The sequence below is a fragment of the Ovis canadensis genome, chromosome X (assembly GCF_042477335.2).
Source record: "Ovis canadensis isolate MfBH-ARS-UI-01 breed Bighorn chromosome X, ARS-UI_OviCan_v2, whole genome shotgun sequence".
Lineage (NCBI taxonomy): Eukaryota > Metazoa > Chordata > Mammalia > Artiodactyla > Bovidae > Ovis > Ovis canadensis.
The window spans coordinates 97,771,510-97,793,529 of record NC_091727.1 but is presented as its reverse complement, the minus strand read 5'-3'; the positions used below and the strand labels follow the sequence as shown (position 1 = coordinate 97,793,529).

General features: G+C 48.0%; 1 protein-coding gene across 6 annotated transcripts in view; it reads right to left on the bottom strand.

The window, feature by feature from the left end:
- FGF13 (fibroblast growth factor 13) overlaps positions 1-22,020 on the bottom strand; it is a 581,564-nt gene that overhangs the window by 540,764 nt on the left and 18,780 nt on the right. For 2 of the 6 annotated variants that reach the window (XM_070290654.1, XM_070290658.1), the window contains exon 2: positions 14,576-14,788. In XM_070290654.1, coding sequence (XP_070146755.1) covers positions 14,576-14,624 — 49 coding nt within the window. In that variant the 5' untranslated portion in view covers positions 14,625-14,788. Of the gene's footprint in view, positions 1-14,575; positions 14,789-15,476; positions 15,631-15,963; positions 16,159-22,020 lie in introns of those variants that run through there. The other 4 variants (XM_070290656.1, XM_070290660.1, XM_070290655.1 and 1 more) reach the window with 4 other exon arrangements.

The window sequence follows — 22,020 nt, the reverse complement described above, 5'->3', positions numbered from 1 at the left end:
GTAAGTACAATGGTATGAGAGATGAACACACTTTTAAAAACTGCTCTTGGCTTGGTTGGGGGAAAACAATACAAGAAATCTTATTTAGGTCACAGCAGTTACTGTAAACATCCCAAAGAAAGCTTATTAATAACAGCCACCCACAAAGGACCTGGTTTCAACCATGGAATGTCATGGAGTCAGTGGAAGGAAGGCTGGGGGAGAATTTGTCTGCATTTTGGAAATTAGAATGTTAGCACCTTTTTGTATTAAATAGTTGAATGTGGATCTAGAAATAGCAAATAGAGCCAATACTTCAAATTAGCAATTGGGACTAGATGGCCTTCTGATTTATGGCTCTAAATCATAGTGATTGATCGCTTACTTGATTAAAAAAAAAAATCCGGGAAACATCCTAAATATTTATGCCGATCCTTGATTCAGTAGAGTCTGAGACCACCTTTACCTTCAGTGTGGTCACACAGGAATGCACTGGGCTTGGCCTCTGTCCATAAATTGCTTTATGGCTCTAGGCAGATCACTGCCTCTCCGTGGGCCCAATTCCCTCTTCTTTGTAATGGGAAGGTTGGACCAAATGGCTATTATGGTACCTTCCAACCATTATAGGGGCTTCCCAGGTGGCACTAGTGGTGAAGAACCTGCTTGCCGATGCAGGAGACATAAAGGATGTGAGGTTCGATCCCTGGGCTAGGAAGATCCCCTGGAGAAGGAAATGACAACCCACTCCAGTATTCTTGCCTGGAGAATCCCATGGACAGAGGAGCCTGGCGGGCTACAGTCCATAGGGTCGCACAGAGTCGGACACGACTGAAGCGACCTAGCATGCACGCATGCACCAATCATTATCATCTCATTAAAAACCTTGGAAGTACGGTGGTGACGGTCACAGAGCAATCTGAGAGCACATGATGTCACACAGAACTGTACACTTACAAAAACAATCACTGTCTATTTTCCCACAGTAAAAAAGTAAAAATCAATCAACATTTTCAAAAAGAACCTGGGAAGCTGAAACAGCCACTGTGAGCAATAACTTATAATGAGAATTGCAGGAAACTCAAATTCTTCAACAAAAGACCTCTAGCCTTGGCTTATTATTTCTTTATTTTTAATCAAGTAATACTTGATCCCTAAAGAAACATTCAGATACACCAGAAGTGATGCTATGAAAAGAAAACCTTTTCATAAAACAATAATTCCTTCAATATTGCAATGACCTGCCCACTCACCATTTAAGTCCCCTCTGTATATATCAGGCTTTATAGAAACTGAGCTTCATCTCTATCAATATGCTGCCCTGGTCAAAATTTCACTCTCAGTAGAGCAAGTGCTCTCATCTCCTCCAGCCATATAAACGAAGCAAGTCAACTTCTGGCCCAAAGACAGGAGAACAAGTTTATTATCTTTTACCGGGATTTTCCAGATCCTAGGAAGATGCCTCCGTACTAAAAATCAACACAAGATTTTTCAAGGTATTCAGTGTTGTCACTTGTCTGGAGACAATGACCTCAGAAAAGAGGATGAACTGTCTTATTTCCCTTTCCTCCCTTTCTGTGCCCGCTGCCCTTTAAAGACATGTTCTTTGTTCCATAAATTCAAAGGTTGCTTTTATGTCCAGTGCGGTGGAGGCAAAAAGCTGTGTTTTTTAAAATGGTGAAATCTGTCAAAGTCCCAATGGCTCTTGTGATACAAATCGGGTCATTCCATACAGCCTGAACCCCCAATTCCACAGGGGGAATAAAAACCATTTATAACTCAAAGTAAGTAGCAGTAATAGGTCAATTCACTTGATTGGTCATGAACCAGTGACAGTGACACTGCTTGGCACCTAGGGGAGGAGAAGTGGGGTGCATCTAGGTCTAGCCTAACCTTCACCCTCCTACCCTACTCCACCTTCTGCCTGACACAGGCAGGAAAATGGCACCAAGAAGGGGAAATTCCTTTGCCCACCTGCTCCAGACTGGCAAAGGGTTATCTTAGAAGTCCCACTTCAGCCCTTTATCCCACCATACTAAGACCCACTGAGGTACAGCCATTAGAAGGGTCAAAGTATTTTAGCATTGACCTCCACCATTCTCATGTCCCCAAAGCTGCCTCCAAGCCTTGCCCTCTCTGAAAGGGCCCAGTCTTTAAAATACTAGAGGAGCAAGAGAAAGACTGGAGGCCAGCCTGACAAAAAGAGAAAAGAGGAGCAAGAATGGAGAAAGGAGACTTCCAAACAGAACATTAGACTATGAAGAGTGAATAGGACAGAGAAAACCAAGGACTCAATGCACACAGTTCACGGAGGGGACAGAGCTGAGGACAGAGCTCAGGGCTGTTTTTGGAGATACTGACCCCTCTGAGAATCTGCTGAAAGCTACGGATGCTACCACCTGAAAAATGCACATTTACACACTATTTCCAGGGGTCCTTTGATGTCTCTAGGACAATGCCCTGCCAACTTGCCCAATGACAGGAATCACCTAGATGCTTATTTACAATTCACGTTACCAAACCGTCTTCCTAAAGTTGCGGTTCAGCAGGCCAGGGGGAAACAAACCCTACAGGTGACTGCTAACTTCCAGCAAACTTGAGAAACATTGCTCAGGTGCAGTAACCCCTTAATTAGCTGTGCATTAGAATCACTTAAGTTTTATAAACCATATGGGTTCACAAGCCCCATACTTAGGTCTACTAAGTCAAATTCTCATGGTGGGGATGTATGCAGTGGGAGGTGTTGCTGACATTCAAGCAGTTTCAAGAACCTCAGCTCTAGTGGTCCCCGGATGAAAGATGAATGAATGACCTATGTCCAACTCCATCCAAGCTTCCTCCTCAGTAGCGTGGATTGGCCAGGGCCCAGATGGCTATGATGGGCACCAGGTCATTTGACATACCACCAACATTGGACAGTGTTTTATGCACGGAAAATCCAGTTCCTTTAAAACATCAGCTCCACGAAGGCGTGCGTCCATGCTGTCTTGGCCAATGCTTTGCAACCCCATGGACTGTAGCCTGCCAGGCTCCTCTGTCCATGGGATTTCCCAGGCAAGAATACTGGAGTGCATTGCCATTTCCCTCTCCAAGGGATCTTCCCGACCCAGGAATCAAACCTGCATCTCCTGAATTCTAGGCAGATTCTTTTCCACTGTGCCACCTGGGAAGCCCTCCATGAAGGCAGGGGTAATTATCTGTTCTGCTCACTGCTGTCATAGGAGTTTCAACAAGTATCTATTGAGTAAAGTAATGAATTAATTAATACATGAATTAGCACAGTAGGCACTCTGTATACATAGATTCTGCATCTATGGATTCAACCAAATGTGGATCCAAAAAAACATTTTTTTTTTTAATTTCAGAAAGTTTCAAAAAGCAAAACTTGAATTTGCCATAGGCCAGCAACTATTTACATAACATTCACATGTATGTACAACTACTTACAGGGCATTTACATTTGCATTAGGTATTAGAAATAATCTAGAGATGAGCTAAAGTATGGGGGTTATGCATAGGTTATATTCAAATAAGCTATTATGTAAGAGACTTGATCATCCACAGATTTTGGTATCTGGGAGGGTCCAGGAAGCCATGGTTCAGGAGCCCAGTAACTATATAACTAAAATCCATTAAATCAGAGTATGACTGTCAGACAGATGTGTGACTCCGCAGATTTGTTCCTATGGCCAACAAGCTCTTTAACAAAAACCTTCTAACTTGAATAATCAATATAAAGATCACTACTACTTTAATAATATTATCAATATCACCACTGACCAAATTTCATGTATGTTTTTCATATATTATCTCATTCTATCTTTAAAATAAGCATATGAGATAAATATAACTATCTCCATTGTAGAGAGGCTTAGAAAGCCTCTTTGCCAAAGGTCACATAGCAGCTAAGCAGAGGAACTTACATGTGAACACAAGTCTCTATATTCCATGCTTTTAACCATGCAGCCACTTTTACATAGAAGATGGCCCACTGGAAGTTGGAAGTTATACCCCTAATTAAATTAGAAATAGTAAATCCAGATGGATTGTTGCCCTCATTCTAAGGGCTTCTAATATGGTTTGGAGTTTCAAAGGTGAGTGAAGTGAGTGAAAGTTGCTCAGTCGTGTCCGACTCTCTGCGACCCTGTAGACTATACAGTCCATGGAATTCTCCTGGCCAGAATACTGAAGTGGGTAGCCTTTCCCTTCTCCAGGCGATCTTCCCAACCCAGGGATCGAACCCAGGTCTCCCGCATTGCAGGCGGATTCTTTACCAGCTGAGCAACAAGAGCATTTAAATAAATGTAGGAAGGATGCTGAGCTTGATGGTTAAGTAACACACTTATTCAGTATCTCTTTTGTGACAAAGGCCCTTGGGGAGGTTAAAATCTAGCTGGGGAGATAAAACACCTAAAGCAGATGAAAAGTTAATCATGAGATTTATCCAAGGACACTGCCAAATGGGTAACTGAGAAGCCCAGTGCAGTTCTTTGTAACAAGGGTGGAAGAGACGCTTCCTGGATGATGTGGGTTAAGCTTGGACATAAAGGATCACAAAATGTTGAAATAATAGAGCATTCCAGGTCAGGAAATGGTAAGCAGCAAAAAAAAAAAAAAAAAAGGAATGGTAAGAGCTGGAGCAGAAAAGTCAGTGTGAAGATAATCCGTAAGTAATATATTATGTCCATTTTCATTATTTCATTATGATCATTATATACATCCATTGTGGAGAAAATAGAAGACACAAATATACATACACATCCTCTATACATCTTCTATAAGCCAATCACCCCAAGATTCCTTTTGATATATATTCTTTCAGGATTTATTCTAAGCATAATTGTGTGTGCGTTTATTTAGACACATACGCATTTGTCTACATGCATTTAATTTTATATTTATAGATTTATACATGCATATGCGTGCATGCTAGATTACTTCAGTCATGACCATCTCTTTGTGACCTTATGGACTGTAGCCCGCCAGGCTTCCTCTGTCCATGGGATTCTCCAGGCAAGAATACTGGAATGGGTTGGCATGCCCTTCTCCAGGGGATCTTCTAGACCCAGGGAATGAACCTGGGTCTCCTGCAATGCAGGCCAACTGCTTACCATCTGAGCCACCAGGGAAGCCGTATACATGCATATATGTATCTTTAAAAGTGCACATATTTGTATATACATTTATAAAACATGAATGATGTTTGTAGAGGAGCCTAGTGAGAAAGACCTTAAGGCAATAGAGAAAAACTTTTCACAACGACAGGGATAAAATCACCATCTTTCCTTTGTCACCCCCAAATCCACAACCAGTGCACATACCAAAAATGATACTATGCAAGATTATTTAATGATATCGGAAAACATTCTAACATGGTGTTGAAGTTTAAAAAAAAAAAAAAAAGCATGTGGTAGTATTTACTGTGTGATCCCACACATATACTTAAAGATGAAATCAGAGAAATAAGACTAGAAGGAAAAATCTCAAAAAGAACCTAGGAGTGCAACCTTTGGGGGGATATTTTCTTCTCTATGCTTTTATGATTTTCCGAATCGCATGCATTATTCTGTAATCTGAAAAGAACCAACGCAACGGAAACATAAACCATATAAAAGCAGACAAACTCGACAATGGTCCAGGGCGTTCTGTTCAAGACGCAGCCTAGGTTTTTCTGAACAGCCGAAACCGAATTAGCATTGACCAGAAGACAGAGGAAGCAAAGCCTTTGTGTTGGGCCAAGTCCAGACTTCCAGGCTTGGACGGGTATCCACCTTTGAGGGGCACAGCCAGTAGGTCAGGTACAGGCAGAGCAAGGAACCCCCTCGATGGTTGGGGGCGGGGAGTCGGGGCGGGACCCTCTTCCTCCGGCCCCTCCCGCCCGCCTCCCAACAGCTGCACCGAGCCCGCGGTTTAGACCTCCAGGCCCCCCGCCGCCCGCCTCCTTCGCCCGGCGCTCAGCCGCCCGCCCCGCCGGCCCCGGCGCCCAGCCCCGGCGGCGCTCCCGGGGTGGTGTCCCCACGCGAGCACACGGGGCCGGTGGGCGCAGCCCTCCGCTGCCCGCCGCCGCTGTCGGCCGCAGAGCAGCTTTGTCATGCCGGGCGCCGAGCACTTTTTCTTCGCCAAGTTTCACCTTCGGTGACACAACTTTTCCGTGTTTCTTTTTTCGGCAGCTGCCGCATCACGAGGCTCATGAGCACACAGGTTGGTAATAAACCCGCCGGTCGGATCCCCGGCGACCGAGGGTCGCCCGTTCACCGGGCTGTTCGGCGCTCGCCTCTAAGTCGGGTCCCAGCCAGTAGGAAAACCAACGCTCCCGAGAGCGGGAGCCGCGAGGAGCGCCGGCCCGGTTTCCAGGAGAACGGTTCACATTGTTCCCGGGGCTCCGAAAACTACGCGCAAATCCCCTCTTGTAAGTCTTAACGTTCAGTAACCAACCCCCCCCCCCCCACCCGCCCCAAGGGGAGAGGCGAGCTCACGCACGGAGAATCAAAGGCAAAAGAAGCAGGTCAATTCACAATACTTTCAAAGTCGTGGTTGAAAGAAGATTCTGAAAACATCCATAGGCATATTCAAGAACTGCACTCAGCCTGCCTTCTTTAGGTTGTTTACTTCTACTTTAACAGCAGGATAAATATTTTAAGAACTCGATCTGTTTACTAACCCCCAGAGCAAGAGCAGAAGAAACGCTACCTCCGTAATTTGGAGGGATTTTTTTTTTTTTTCAAACTGGGTGTCACGTTTGTTATTAAACTTACCTATAACCTTGCAATAGACTCATCACTGTTAATTATGGCTGTTAAAACATAGGTTCTGCAGCACAAGAGAAACATTACATGAGTCCTAACTTGGAGAACTATAATTAATATGCTCGTTCAAGGCGTGCATCTCTGTTAACAAGATATATTTTTGGAAATATTATCTAACTAAAGGCAACATAAACGGTATAAGACATAAAGCTCGCACTTTATTTTTCCATTTAAAATGAGTTACATAATAAGTAGTGAAAAGCTTCTTCCATGAAGCAACCCTTTGAGGGGGGTAAGGATTTCTTTAACTGAAGTTAATATAGCTATTACGGGAGAAAATCCAGACAGTTAATGAAAACCACTGACGTCTGTTCACAAGAAAAGGAGTGGGGGTGTGCAGAAAAGGGGGGGAGGAGGAGGCAGAGAGAGGAAGGGAGGAGGGAGTGGGGTTGAGAGAGAAAGAGAAGGGAAATGAGACAGATGATTCTGATGGGAAAAATAAATAATTAGGACTTTTACCCAGTCCTGAATTACGAGTACGTGTAGCCTTTAGAACACAGGTGAAATAAGCTCTCAGACACAATTCTATGGGGAAAAAAAAAACCCATTATTTTCAAACTGACAGATGCTTAGATCTTGAAAGATAAGAGTCATGGCCAACTGAGGGGAGCTGCACTTCAGAAAGTACAAGTCAGAATGCCCAAGGCCAAGGAGGAAGGAAAAGGGCACAAGGGCACCCCTAAGGCTTAAGGTAGGACTAGGTTTCTCTCAGTACAGTGCCTGGGATGGATAAATCACTCAAGAAATCTGTTCAGAAATCTCTTTGGGTGCACAAAGACCACAGCCCTATACAATTGTGCCAGTACAGGCAAACTCTTCCTAGTCATGTCTGTGTTGATAGTTGGCAAATATTTTGTCCCTGTGCAAACCTGGATTAGAAAAGAATCAACTGTGTTGCCTAGAAAGGCAGTGTTATGTATATCAATCCTGGATAGCATGAATGATTTCATGTCAATCCCTGGCATACGGTCAGTGCTCAAAAAAACTATTGTTACTGAATGCCAAGTTCGTGTGCCCAGCGTTGGAGTCTGGAGCAGAGAATCCCAAACTCTCCAATGGGTTTCAGCTAAGCATCCTGAAAGCCCAGAAGAGGGTGAGGTGGGGGAGGTGATCAGCTCCAGCATAATTCTCTTGGTGGTGAGGTAACAGGGCGATAAACTTTATCAGTCCTTAGGTGCCAAAGGTCTGGGGGGTACTTGCACCTGATCATCAAGTAGTTAACTTCTTCCATTTGGTGGTGGGTTTTAGCATCTGAAAAATTCAGGAAATATGCATGAGATACTATTATCTGGGTACTTCAGAGAGGAACTACCCCAGAGGTTATGGGGGAGGGGTCTGTCAGGGGCAGACCTCACAGGGTCCTGCTCCTGTTACATTGTATTTTAAGACCCCAACCAAAATAACTTCTCCATCCTGTGTAGATGTCAAACAGTCACCCATTGACATTAATTCCTTGCTGTTAAGAGGCACTGCCTCTGGCAATCCTTTGTTCAGTGCCAGGTACTGTGCCAGTAATTTGGGTCCCACTAGCTGTGTGAGCTCACACAAGCTACATGATCTCCCTAAACTTCAATTTTCTCATCACTAACATCTATAAATACTATTTGCCACTTCATTTGGCTGCCATGAGGATTAAATTTTATATATGTATATATATATATATATATATATATATATATATATATATATAAATCATGCATGCCTAGTAAATTCAGAAGCTACTATAATGGTAATGATAATAACTATGATCATTATTATTATTATTAGATGATGAATAGACACCCAGGCTTAAATGAATTTCCTACCTTGCCTAGATCATTCAACAAATACTCCTTATGAGCCAGGTAAGGATAAGACCCTGTTGAGTGCCCTAGGGTGGGGGTCTTCCAAGAAACCAGAGGACAAGACAAGGAGAAGGGGTGTCAACTGGGACAGGAAGCCTGCTGCCTGGAGAGGTTTCTAGGTCTCAGGAACCACAAGTGGCATTCTGTGAGATCAATAAAGGGAAAACTAAAATGTGATAACAGAAATCAAAATAGTAGCTGCCTTCTAAGGGGGAATGATTAGAAAGGAACACAAGAAAACTTTCTGGGTTGATGAAAATATATTATGTGGGTGTAAACATTTGTCAAAATTCATTGAGATGTACACTTAAGATCTGTACATGTCATTGTATATAATCTTTAATTACACAAAAGGAAATTGGGTTCATACCATTTTTTTAAAATAACTCTTTTATACTTTGGCCTTTGACAAGGCCTGCCGTTCATCAGAAGATTTTTTTTTTCTTTCTTCTCAGACCCTACTGGCAGGGTCCAGAAAAGACAGACATATATACCTGAGAATTCCTCTGTGCAATAGCGATTGTCCAGAACAAATCTTAAGTCTCTGCAGAAGGCTGAGAGCAGGCAGGTCAAGCAAACACCTCAGCTCAGTCTAGCCCTGATGCACCCCCTAGACTGTCCACTTAAACCTTACACCCACAGAAGCCAAGGGTGCTGCCAGGGTTTTACAGACTCAGCATGGACACCTACTACCCTCTGCCCACTGCCTGTGGGGATGGTCATTAGCCAGTGACACTAATACTATTTCCATTTGAAAATCAATGCGAAAAGTAATTTACAAGGGCAGAGGCATGAGTAGGGCCTGAGAACTGTCTGACAGTAATCTCAACCTACAGTAATTGTGATTTAGGCTTAATGTTTATTACAAACTCAGATCCCTAATAAAACAGCCCTTCACATTTCCGTCGTGCCCCAAGAATCAAGAACATCTCTCTTTTCTAATATAAAAGCCTCATCTTTAGGATTAATATCCTGGAAAACAGGGCTTTAGAGAAAAACAAATGGCCATCCAATTAGAAATTAGGACTGCAGGCTGGAGTGGGGGTCAGAATGATTACTATATACTATTTCACTTTCTTTAGGAAATTAGTGCCATTTACCCAGAAATCCACACCCCTAAGAAATGTTTCATCAGGATATGGCATTCAACAAAGTGACGAAGTGCCATGTTTAAAAATGTCAGAATTCTGATTCAAATAAGTTTGTAGAACTGGTCTATCACAAATAGATAAGCTACCTGTTGAGCTGGTGAGGACCAACTAGACTAAACCACGCTACACAGGATGACGAGCGTGAAGTCCACTCCTCAGCCTTGGCAACAAATCTATTGTGAACGTGTTTTCTGGATGCTTCTGGATAGGGAAACGTAAACGGGTGACTAGACACAGTGATTTCTGCAGACGTCTGTCTTCTCTACTAATGGCTAAGAGTATACTTATGTGCCTAATCTTCACCTTCCAAAGATCACGTTAAGCCTAGCAAGGTAATAAACATGGAGGATCCCCTTCACTCGCCACACTTTAATTCATGGGAGGTTTTTCCCCCTCCTTGAATTGTTTAATCTTGGCAGTTATCTTCTATTCCTTTCAAATTCTCAACTCAAAATACAAGCCATAATGAAGCAGACACTAGAAAGCCCTTTTATTGGATATATTCGAGGAGCTGCAACACATTCCAGTTGTTCTGTGTTGATTGTAATTCCCAGAATGAGTAGTTGATTTGAACATAAAACAGCACAGCTGCAAAAAGACCTGGAATGTTAACAGTTTTGTCTCCCTAGTGACTGCCTCACACACAGATCAGCCCTCCAGCTTACCACCCAGACCCTGATTCCAGTTCCCTCACCAGCTCTGGTCCAGTGCTCAGGGCCACCCTACATGGCCCAGCACTAGGCATGAACCTCAACCCTACAGCTCACTTTCTGTACTCGGGCAACATCCTTTCCCACTCTAACCTCCCTCACGTCGCCAGCCCGAGGATACATCTGAACCCTCTGAAAGGACTTGAACTGTACTGGAAAGAGACTTAGAGGAAGCAGAACTAAGAGAGAAGATACAGCACCCCCAACCCATATCCCCCTCCTGCTCTAGCCTGTGGGTCAAGAAGAGGCACAGCACTGGAAATAAGAATGAAGAGGATCTGCGGGTACTGTTCTCTCATCTCTTACACCTATCCCCAGGAACATACTAACAATTCTGATCAGAAATCTCCCTGGTCACACCCCCTCACTGAAGCTGTCATCACCATCTTAGACACAGGAGATAACCTGGGGCTGATAACCCTCAAACCATACTGGTCCACAGTGACTGATTCACCAGGTGAAAAAAAGAAGTCCCTTCATGAGTAATAGGGAAGTTATGATTGCTAGTTTTTAATAAGAGGTACCAGCATCATGATTTCTTGTGGGTGAAATACCTCTCAACAGCTGGTTGGCCTGGCCCAAGCCCAAGAAAGACACTTGACGGAAGCAATCGCAGTAATCCGCCAAGACCAAGAGATGAGCTTTAGGAACAGCCTTCAGGGTTCAAGACGTGAGATGCTGGCTGCCTGACTGCAATGGCCTTTCTTAGGTAAGGTTGGAAGGGCTACTGGAAAAGGCCAGGAAGTGAGCTGAAAATGAGCTGTGCCTGTGAATGCACGTGGGCATTATAATCTGTTAGAGCAACAGCTGTGCAAGTGGCTGGCCTCTCAGACTATGCGTGGAATTGTCCTGCACTGCCCAGCAGCCAGTAGGAATCTAGCCTGATGTGAGTGCTGGCCGTCTCAGACAACCCACAACCCACAGCCCATATGGCCTTGAAACCTGTCTGGAAGTGATGGCTCTCTGGCTAAGCACAAGGGAAGGGGTTGCCGACAAAACACAGACAAAGCCAAATAAACCCAACCCCCAACTACAAACCAAATGACAGTTTCAGTGGTTTTGGCCACATCTTATAGCACGCGGGATCTTAGCTCCCAGACTGGGGATCGAATTCATGCTTCCACTCTCATGCCCCCTACAGTGTAAGGGCGAAGTCTTAACTACTGGACCACCAGGGATGGCCCAAACCAAATGACAGTTTTGAAATCCACAACTGGCTAGCACTTTCACTCAGTCCACAAACGATCTGCATTTATCTGTAACAGGCCACACATTTTCCAAAAGCCACAGGAACACAGTTGCCATAAAGCAGACACAGCCTTCACTGAGTACTTTTCCAACAGAGAACTCCTGAAAAGATGTGACAAGGTAGAGAAGAGTGAATCAAAGCTAAGCAAGTATCTGCCTGGACAAACAAATGTTACACTTTCTTCTTCCTTGAAACAGAACTAGGTCCTCCTGTTCAGGAGCTGAGTGCCCCAGACTATATATTCATCTGCCAATGTAAAAGTTTGTGCAAAGCCTAACTAAATACACAAAAGATGATTTGCTGCACAAGAGGCCATTTTAATACTTTCAAACGCAATCAAGATTCCCCTCCTACCTCCAAGAGTCGAGTCTATCTTATAGGTTACAGAAAAGATCATTGTCCATCACTGGTGTTAACCTCAATGAGTTGAAAAACATCATTTAAAAAGACAAAGAGCAATTTAGATGCTCTGAAAGCCACATTTCATTAAGGAGAACAAAATAACTTACTAATTATCTACTACCTATGTTTTAAAAAGTCTAGAAACTCTGTTCACAGGCATGATTCCCATCTCCTTGGGGAAGTTCACTCAATCCACAAACGATCTGCATTTATCTGTAACAGGCCACACGGTTCTCTTCTTAAAAGTTGTCTTGTAAAATTACACTAATTTATCCTAATTACAACCATAATTCCAAATGCTAATTACACAGTTCCTACAGAGAGGTATTCCGTTTCCAGTAAATCAACTGAAGAAAATGTTATGACATATGCCTAGTAAAAATTTTCATTATTGGGTTACAGAAACTTGGGCCAATAATGTTTCCAGACTTGTTACTCCCCTTCTGGACAGTTACAAATTATATTCCTAGAGCAGCATCTCATTTTCTGTGAATGAATTTGATTTCAGGATTCCCCCCAAAGGTAGCCTGAAATAAGCCTTAGGTAATCACTTGATGGAAATCAAGGACCAAAATTCAGAAACAAACTTGAAATACTCCCAGATGCAGAAGAGGAATCCCTTGCCTACCTCAATTTGGTGGTACCATTTTCAATTGCATTTACCTTTCCGGGCCCCTCGAGGGCAAACAAAACAGTCTAACGACCCTGAAGTCACTTTCTCTTTTCACACGAATACCTGTTTAAAACGCACAACAATGAGGAAAGCTCTGGAGAAGTGTAACAGGAGTTCTACTTTCCGGGTGACTGGTTCAATTAATCTGTGCGCTTCAAACAGCCAGCGGGCATCAGTAGGTCCAAAGAGGGTGACCTCGAGCCTTGAGGCAGGCCGATGGCAACACTGACCCTTAGCATCACGGATCTAAACCTCCCCCACCCCACCCCTCAAACTTTTAGAGCCTCCTAGTTGGGAGAAGCGGCTCCATTTAGAAACAAGGGATAAAGGCCCTGAGCTGAAGACTTTGACAACTTTCCGCGGGGGAGGGCTGACGCTGCCCTAGAATCTCCCGGGAAAGAAAGCTCCGGAGAGATGGGGAGAGGCGAGGAGGAGAGGAGAAAAAGGAAGAAGGGAAGGAGTGGGAGGGAAGAGAGCCCCAGGGCTCCAGGAGGAATCGGGGCCCGTGAACAAAGGCTGGGGCTCCCCCCACGGCAGCCCCAACTTCTGCAGCCACGTGGACCCGGCGTGGGTCGCTGCGGCTCGGCAAGCCTGGGGCCCTCGGGCCGGTCCAGCCCACTCCGGCCTCCGCTCCCGGGCCCTTCCGGACACTTGCACCTCAGGCACCTGCCGTTCCCCACCGCTCTACCACACCCCACCCCGCTCTCTCTCTCTGTGCCCCTCTCCGTACCGGGGCTTCCAGGATACTGTCTCGGGTTTACAATGGGGAGCTAAGCCGGGCCCTTAGCAAGGCTACGGCTAGGACGAGTGGGAGTTCGGGGGGACGCCCCTTCCTGCTCTTGAGTTCTCCCCGGCCTGCGCCCTGTTCCGCTGCGCCTCCCCAGCCCGCCGGTGGGAGGCCTCAGGCCGAGAAGCGCTCTCGTGGCGGGGGACCGGCGGCCGGGCGCCGCGGGCCAGGTGGCTGAACACCCCCCAGAGTGGAGGGACGGGGCTCTCCCCTCCCGCGGAGGCCCGCTCCCGCCGGGCACTAGTGGCCGAGGGACCAGAGCCTTTGTTCTCCCGGGGCTCGGCGAGGCGGCGCTGCCGAGGCGCAGCGCGGGCGGCGCCAGGGCACCGGGATTGCTCACTTTTGCACGCGGCGTAGGGAAGGTGACAAGCTCCTGCCTTCTGGGGAGGGGACGGGGAGAGTTGGGGAGCAGGGGGCGTGAGGGGAAAAGGAGCGTGGGGGAAGGGGGTGCGTGTCGCGGCCAGGCTCTTTGTTTGCATTGGGGGCGGGGAGGGGGGGGAAAGGTGGATCGGAGCACGGGTTCTAAGAGTGGGGCAGATTCCTTCCTGAGTATGTCACCGTGTGGCACCCGCGCAGCACACAGATGCACACTCGCGCACACGCAACACACAGGCACTCGCACCGAGAGGCGGCCGGCCGGTGGTAGGCAGCGCTGTTCCCGGCGCTCCGGGCTGCAGCAGCTCCGTCTGCCCGCAGCGCCACCCTGGTGCGTCCGGAGGGGGGAGTGAAGAGGCTGGTGGCACTCGCGGGGCGACAATCCCACGAAGAAGGAGGGAAAGTGGTGCAAATTCAGAGCCCCCCACCCCCACCCCAGCGGCCCGGGCCCCCTCCCGCCCCTTTCTCGCCCGGGGTCGCAGAGGTCACGGGCAGCTTAGGCTCTGGGAGGGAGGCCGAGAGCCGCCGGAGGGCGGCGCGCACGCGAGCGGGCGAGGGAAACCAAGGGAAGGGAAGCAGGCGGACTCGGCGGGCGGGCTTACCCTTAGAAGCATCTTTCTCCTCTTTGGGCTTGGTCACCTTTCCACTCATAGATCCCAGCTTGCTTGACAGGGTTCGGCCAGGAGACGGAAGTCCTCGCCGAGCGGGCCGGACTTGGGAGAGTGCTTAGGGCGGCAAGTCGCGACCGCGAGCTCCCCTCGGTGTGGCTCCGGGCGGAATCCGCTGTTCCCCAGCGCTGCCACCGCCGCCGCTGCCTACGAGAGAGTGGGGAGGAAAGGAGAGGGGTGAAGGAGGAGCCGCCGCCGCCGCCGCCGCCACCGCGAGCCCGAGCGGCCGGCCGCGGGAGGAGCCGCGCGCCTGGCTCCAGAAGTGCAGAGACAAAGCGGCGCGGCGCTCCCCCCGCGCCCCGCGCCCGCCGCTCCTGCCCACCCGCCCGCCCGCGGAGAGCCGCGCTCGCCACCCCCGGGGCCGTCGAGACGTGCGGCCGGGACTCCCCGGCTCGGCCGCCGCGGGCCTCCCTGGGATCCGCGCCGGCCGCTCGCCGGGCCAGCGCGGGCCTCCCGGGGAGTTGCCTGGGGGTGGGCTACCCGCGCGCCAGCGGGCCGCTTCCCCTACTCTCCCCATATGCTGCGGGCCGCCAACTCCATCAAAATAAAACCCCGAGGAAGGTTTAAAAAAAACACACACACATCAAAACAAAGACGAAAATATTCACTTAAAAATAACGAGGCTCCCCGAAAGGGGAATGTTTTAACATGTGATGAGCAACGTGTGAGCCTGTTACACCGCAGAGCCGCGCAGCTCTTCGCCCGCGGACAATCGAGAGGGGAGGGTCGTCGCCTGTCTCTTTTTGTTGAACCAACGTTCCAGGTTCCTACGATTTTGCCAAAAGGGGGTCCCGAGTTGCTGGCGGGCAGAGGAGCGGGATGCGACGGCCCTTACCTGCTCTCTCTCTCTGCCTACACCCACACCCCCTAGGAGCTCGCCCGCTCCCTCTCTCGCGCTCTGCTTCCAAAGAACTCTCGGTCCGGGAGAGCCGCGAATCCGCGCGGCGGCGCCTTCTATATAGACCACAAGGTACGGGCTCGCGGGGGGCGGGGGCCGGCGAGGGCGGGGCCGGCACAAAGCCGCCGGCGGGCTGTAGTAAAAGGATAGCTCGGCAGGGGCGCGCCGACGTCAGCCGCGGGGTGGCCAAAGCCCCGCGAGGCCAGCGGAGCGCCGGCGAGCGTGTCGGCCGGGCGTCCCCTGGCCCCTTCGGAGCGGGCAGGACCCGCGGGCGCCGCCAGGGCGGACTCGCACTGTCGGCTGCCGAGATCGAAGCCCGGGGGCCCCCGTCCCCCCTACCCCGGCCCCCATTACCCTCCACCTTCTGATCTGGGCGCCCGCCTTCCCCGCAGCGCTGCCGGGGCCCGCGCTGGTCACCACCTACACTTTGGGGACTCCGCTTTTGGCAAGTGCCTGCACCGAGCGATGGAATCTCAGTTCGGGAGTCAGCGACTCCTCGCCTCCGGCCAGTTGCCCAAGTTGAGCCAGCCGGACTCTCCGTGAAGAGGGCGCGCTAGAATCTGGGTGTCAGTAGGGCGGAGAGTGAAACTGACAGCGGCTGCGGCCGCCTCCCACCCCTACCCCCTCCCCCCGCACACAGGCCCCTCCTCCTAGGGCTGGTCGCTCTGGTTGGCAACCTAGGTGCAGAGTGCCCACCACGCGGAATGGCCAACCCCAGACAAACCGAGTGAGGTGGGACTGGGGGCGGGTGCTGGAGAGGGATTAGCAGATTGGCCTGTCGCCTGGAGCACGCTAGTGACCAAAGAGGGACGGTCCATGAAGATCTGAACTAAAGGGAAACAGCTCAGAAATTGTACAAGAGAGGGGTGATGGGGAAGATGAAAGAGCCAGGAATAGGGAAGGGGGACAGGGTAGCCCTGGGACATCCTGGGAAACCCTTTGCGCGCGATGGCCCTGTTCTCGGCACGTGGATACCCGGAAGGGCGTGGGACCGGGGTGGCCACTGGCAGGACTTGGTCCTCAGAGCGGTCCATTAATCAGACCATAGGCTCCAGCCTGGCGGCAGAGACGCAGCAGCGACTACCATACAGAAAATCTGTTTCCCCTCGTCCCACCCAACTCCACCCGCTCCTTAATTCGGTTTCGTTAATGGCATTAAACCAGGCAAAGAAATTATATAGATGGATTAGTCTTACTGAATCCCAGGCGGTAACTCAATTATGAGAGCCTGCTGTGTCTTTCAAGACCAGGAGAGTGGGTTGCCCCTGCCTCCAGCCCCGGGTCTAAAGGTCGGCAAGCCTCTAAATTCAATTTGCAGCCTCTGTCCTTGGTCTGGAAGGAACTCCAGGCCTATTTTTCTTGTAAACAATATCTAATAATCTGGAAGTTGATGACACAATGTGATTATCCAACCCAAGTTTAGATCATTAATATCAGTACTCTGGGAAAGAAGGAATTTCTCTTCAACTGACCAGAATTCGAAAGGGATGGAAACCTGGGTGAATTTAGAAGAAAGATGGAGAGAGGGGTTGAGTCCTCAGTTTTCACCCAATAATAGTCAGTTACTATGGATTTAGTAACTACCCTGTGCCAGGCAGCGGGCTAAATGCTTTACATCATTATCTTATTTCATCTTCACAACAAGCCTAGGAAGTGTTATTTCCATTTTACAAATGAGGAAACTGAGGCTCAGAGAGGTTAAGTAACTTGCCCAGAGGTCACACCTTTTAGTGGTGGAGCCTGGATAAAAAACTAGGAGAGCAAATAGGAAACAGGTGGGTCTCTGTCTTTTCTGTGCTCTTCTACTAGACAACATGGTCTCTCAACACTCCTATCAGCATCTTAAAAGGAGGGGGGGCAGATTTTCACTGAAATCTGCCAAGCATGAAACCCCTCAGTCTTTTCAAACTCCCTTAACTCAGCATGTTCAACACACACACACACACACACACACACACACACACACACACTCCTCTCTTGTGTGCATGTAACATTTGCTTTGTCTACATAACTCCAGTAAGCAACAAGACCCTCTTTGGGGAAAAGGGTCAGTCTCTGTCCTGGGGGTTATTAAGCATGGTGTGCATCCTGAGTATCTAAGCTTTCCTGACACACTAAAATTTCCAGAAAGTTCTCTGCACAGAGCAGACTCCCCCACCCCACAAGCCCTATTACCAATGGCACCTTTGGCACAGGTAACTTCTAACTGGAAGCCAGATATCACCCTGTTCCTTGAAGGACAATAATAGTTAACATATTACTAAACCTAGGTGTGGAGAAGGAAATGGCAACCCACTCCAGTATTCTTGCCTAGAGAATCTTGTGGACTAAGGAGCCTGGTGGGCTGCTGTCCATAGGGTTGCACAGAGTCAAACACGACTGAAGCGACTTAACATGCATGCATGCATTGGGGAAGGAAATGGCAACCCACTCCAGTGTTCTTGCATGGAAAATCCCAGGGACAGAGGAGCCTGGTGGGCTCCCGTCTATGGGGTCGCACAGAGTTAGACACAACTGAAGTGACTTAGTAGCAGTAGTAAACCTAGGTGAGTTTACTTGATTGTGGTGAGTTGAAGCGACATCTGCTTGGGAGCATGAGTGGAGTCTCCCTGTCCATGCAAAGAGACCAAAAAAAGTGTGTCTCTTCACCCCAAACCACTCTGCAAAAGAAGTAATCAGAAGATAAAGAAACTAGACATTTCATGAAAGAACAATACAGTGATGTGTGTTCATTTGGGGGCAAATCAATGACATCATAAAGATATTCATGCCAGAGACCAAGGATCATGAATATTTAAGGACCAGGACAAGTTATCTCCTCTAAACAAAGCTTCTGAAGATTCTGCTAGGGAGGTCACAGCAGCCTCTTCTGTGAAAGGCATGGAGGCTTTCCCTTTTTCCAAGCCCCATGAGATGTTTAATATGAACAAAATGGTAGGGGCTTAGAAAAATCCATACTGCTATGTCCGGCCCTCAAGCTCCTTGGTAATTTGGGATGATCTGCTGCAGGAAGATCTGACATCCACGTGAGGGCATTCAGTTGTTCAATCGCTCAGTCATCTCCAACTCTTTGTGACCCAATGGACTCAACACACCAGGCTTTCCTGTCCTTCACCATCTCCTGGAGATTGCTCAAATTCATGTCCATTGAGTTGGTGATGCTATCAGAGGGCATTCAGAGGGTGGTCTTTTCCCCACCACCAAACAGACACTAGTGTTAAAGCATCTCAATGGAACCTGGGCTTAGTTTGTAGCACTTCTCTGCCCCTCCTGGATCCTTCTGCTCTGTCCTCCTGGGGTGAAATTGCTTTCACTTTCACTCTAGCAGTTGGCACTATCCGATCCCTTCATTTCTCCTGACTTGTCACCACAGTAAAATGGTCCCTTCTGTCCTCTGCCCCTCCTATGAGAGAGAATTCTATTCATTTAATACAACATGGGGCACAGGGGTTACCCTGTAGAGTCAAGTAATTCAGCCCTGGAAATAAAGCAATGTTCCAAAACAAAAGCCTACATGGCCACACCCCTAAAAAGGGCCAGGATGTTTTCTGGAGGGTGGGACTGAGCGTGAATCTTTGATAGGAAAGTGGAAAAGTTACTGGGCGTCTCATCCTTTTGGCCCTATCACCTCCCTGATGTCTGTTTCATGCCAGTTCCCAAATGCCTCAAGACACCAGCCTCTGGATTCCAGGTTTGCTCGTCCTCCAGCAGCTCTGAGCAATGCTTCTGGGCAAGATGCCACACAGTTCCATTGTCCGCGCAGAAGGGTAAGCTTAGGGTGAGTGGGGCCACGGAGGACAGACACACTTAGGGCTTTTTCCTGACAGGTTTGGACTAGCTGAGTACAGAGCCATTGTCATCAGAAACCACCAAATTAGATGCTTCAGTGACAAGACTGCTTCTCACTGGACCAAATGTGTTTTTCATTTGTGAAAACACTTCACAGCAGAAAGCCGGTTCCGAAGGAGGCAGCCTGGCAAAAGCTATACTTCCAGCCAGAATACTTGAGATAAAGAAAGGCCCACTGGGCCAAGATCTGAGAGGCGGAAGTCCCTTTAATTTTTAAATTCACATCTCAGAAATTTTGTTTGAGAAACAAATGATAGAGCTCTAAAAAGATTCATTTCTGATGTAAACCCTACAGTGTTTGTCTATGTCATAACTTAAGGTTGCTTTCTAGCAGGATCATAGGTAAGCTGGTGGATTTCTGTAACATTAGAGTTGGGTAAAATATAGTAAGAATCTATTGTATAGCACAGGGAACTCTAATCAATACTCTGTAGTAGCTTATATGGGTAAAGAATCTTTAAAAAGAGTGGATATAGGTATATGTATAACTGATTCACTTTGCTGCACACGTGAAACTAACACAACATTGTAAATCAACTATGCTAAGTGCACTTCAGTTGTGTTTGACTCTTTGCAACCCCATGGACTGTAGCCCACAAGGCTCCTCTGTCCATGAGATTCTCCTGGCAAGAATACTGGAGTGGGTTGCCATTTCCTCCTCCAGGGGATCTTCCCGACCCAGAGATCAAAGCTACATCTCCTGCATTGGGAGGCGGATTCTTTACCACTGAACCACCACAGAAGCCTCCAATAAATTATTATTATTATTTTTTAAAGAGCTGGGTAAATAACCTCCAAGGGTTTCCCATGTGGTGCTAGTGATTCAACCCCTAGGTTGGGAAGATCCCCTGGAGGAGGGCAGGAAATCCACTACAGTATTCTCGCCTGGAGAAACCCATGGACAGAGGAGCCTGGTGGGCTACAGTCCATAGGGTCGCAAAGAATCAGTCATGACTGAAGCACCTTAGCACAGCACAAAATAGTCTCCAAAGATGGTGACTGTGGCATGGGCATTGTGATGTGGACACCATGAGTACTCTCTTTGATTCTAGGGGCCTTGTAACCGCTTCAATGGTGGAAGCGATGCTGTATTCATTTTAGGCTAGGTTAGAAAAGGCCATGCCACTCCTGCCTGGCCCTCTTAGGACGTTTGCTCTCAGAAAAGCCAGCCACTCAGCATGATGTCAGCTTACCCTCAGACTAGCACAAGGGAGAGGTGACATCTAGGCTTTTCAGCTTACAGTGCTACCTGAGCTCCCAAATGACAGCTAGTGTCAGCTGCCCATTGAGCAACCGAGCCATCTTGGATGTCCAGCCCAGTCAAACCACCAAATGACTGCAGCTCCTGGTGACATCTGATAACAACCTTGTGAAAGACCCCTAAGTGCCAAACTATTCAATGGCATCCTTCTCAGACACTTGACCCATAATTTTATGAGCAAAATTAAATGGATTTTTATAGCTGCTACATTTGAGGGTACTAAGCTGTGCAGAAATAGTAACTGGAATATTAGCGACAAAGAGTTTCTCCTAATCCTATACATATATGCTACGCCACCCTCTAGAGGTAATGTCCTGTTAAATCCAGGCTGGACCTATGACTTATTTTACCAACAGAATGTGGCCAAAGTGATGCTGTGTCAGTTCCTGGCTAAACTTTAGGAGACTTGATGGCTCTACTTTCTTTCTAGGGGAAGCCAACCACCACATAAGAAGGCAGATGCTTTGACACCCATGTGTCGAGGAAACCCAAACAGGCTACGCAAAGAGACCTCATGAAGAAGAACCAAGGAATTCAGCTGATGGCGGACACAGGGCTCCAGACACATGACCCCAGTCAAGCCATCCAGCCAGTGCTCAGCCATTCAGCTGCAAGGCTCCAGAATTCATGGATCAGAAAAGGGCTATCTTTGCAGCGCCTGGTCCAAATTTCTGACCTACAGAACTGCGAGTAGAATTGAGAGTAGGGAAAAGTTACAAGACAGAGAGATGTCAATGATTTATCCAAAAACAGTTTAACACTAAGACCTTTCCAATCTATACCAAGTATGCGTGATCTTCTGCCTCCCTTCAACTTAACATTTAGAACATTGTGCTGCGATGTTCGGAGAAGGCAGTGGCAACCCACTCCAGTACTCTTGCCTGGAAAATCCCATGGATGGAGGAGCCTGGTAGGCTGCAGTCCATGGGGTTGCTAAGAGTTGGACACAACTGAGCGACTTCACTTTCACTTTTCACTTTCATGCACTGGAGAAGAAAATGGCAACCTACTCCAGTGTTCTTGCCTGGAGAATCCCAGGGACGGGGGAGCCTGATGGGCTGCCGTCTATGGAGTCACACAGAGTCAGACATGACTGAAGCAACTTAGCAGCAGCAGCAGCAACTGTGATGTTGGGATGCCTGTCAGGAATGAACATCTTAAAATGTTCTGTCACTTTCTTCTCCAGTGAAGGAGGAAACAATGAGGGAGAACTTGTTCAAGGATTTCACTCTTGCTCTTTTACGAGGAACATCACTCGGCAGCATCGGGTCCCCAGCCCGAATCCCTATCAGTCCACAGCCTTCAGAATCTCCCAAGTCAAGAGGAATGGGTCATCAAAGGTTGCCTTTTCCCCACAGCATTCTCCTGACG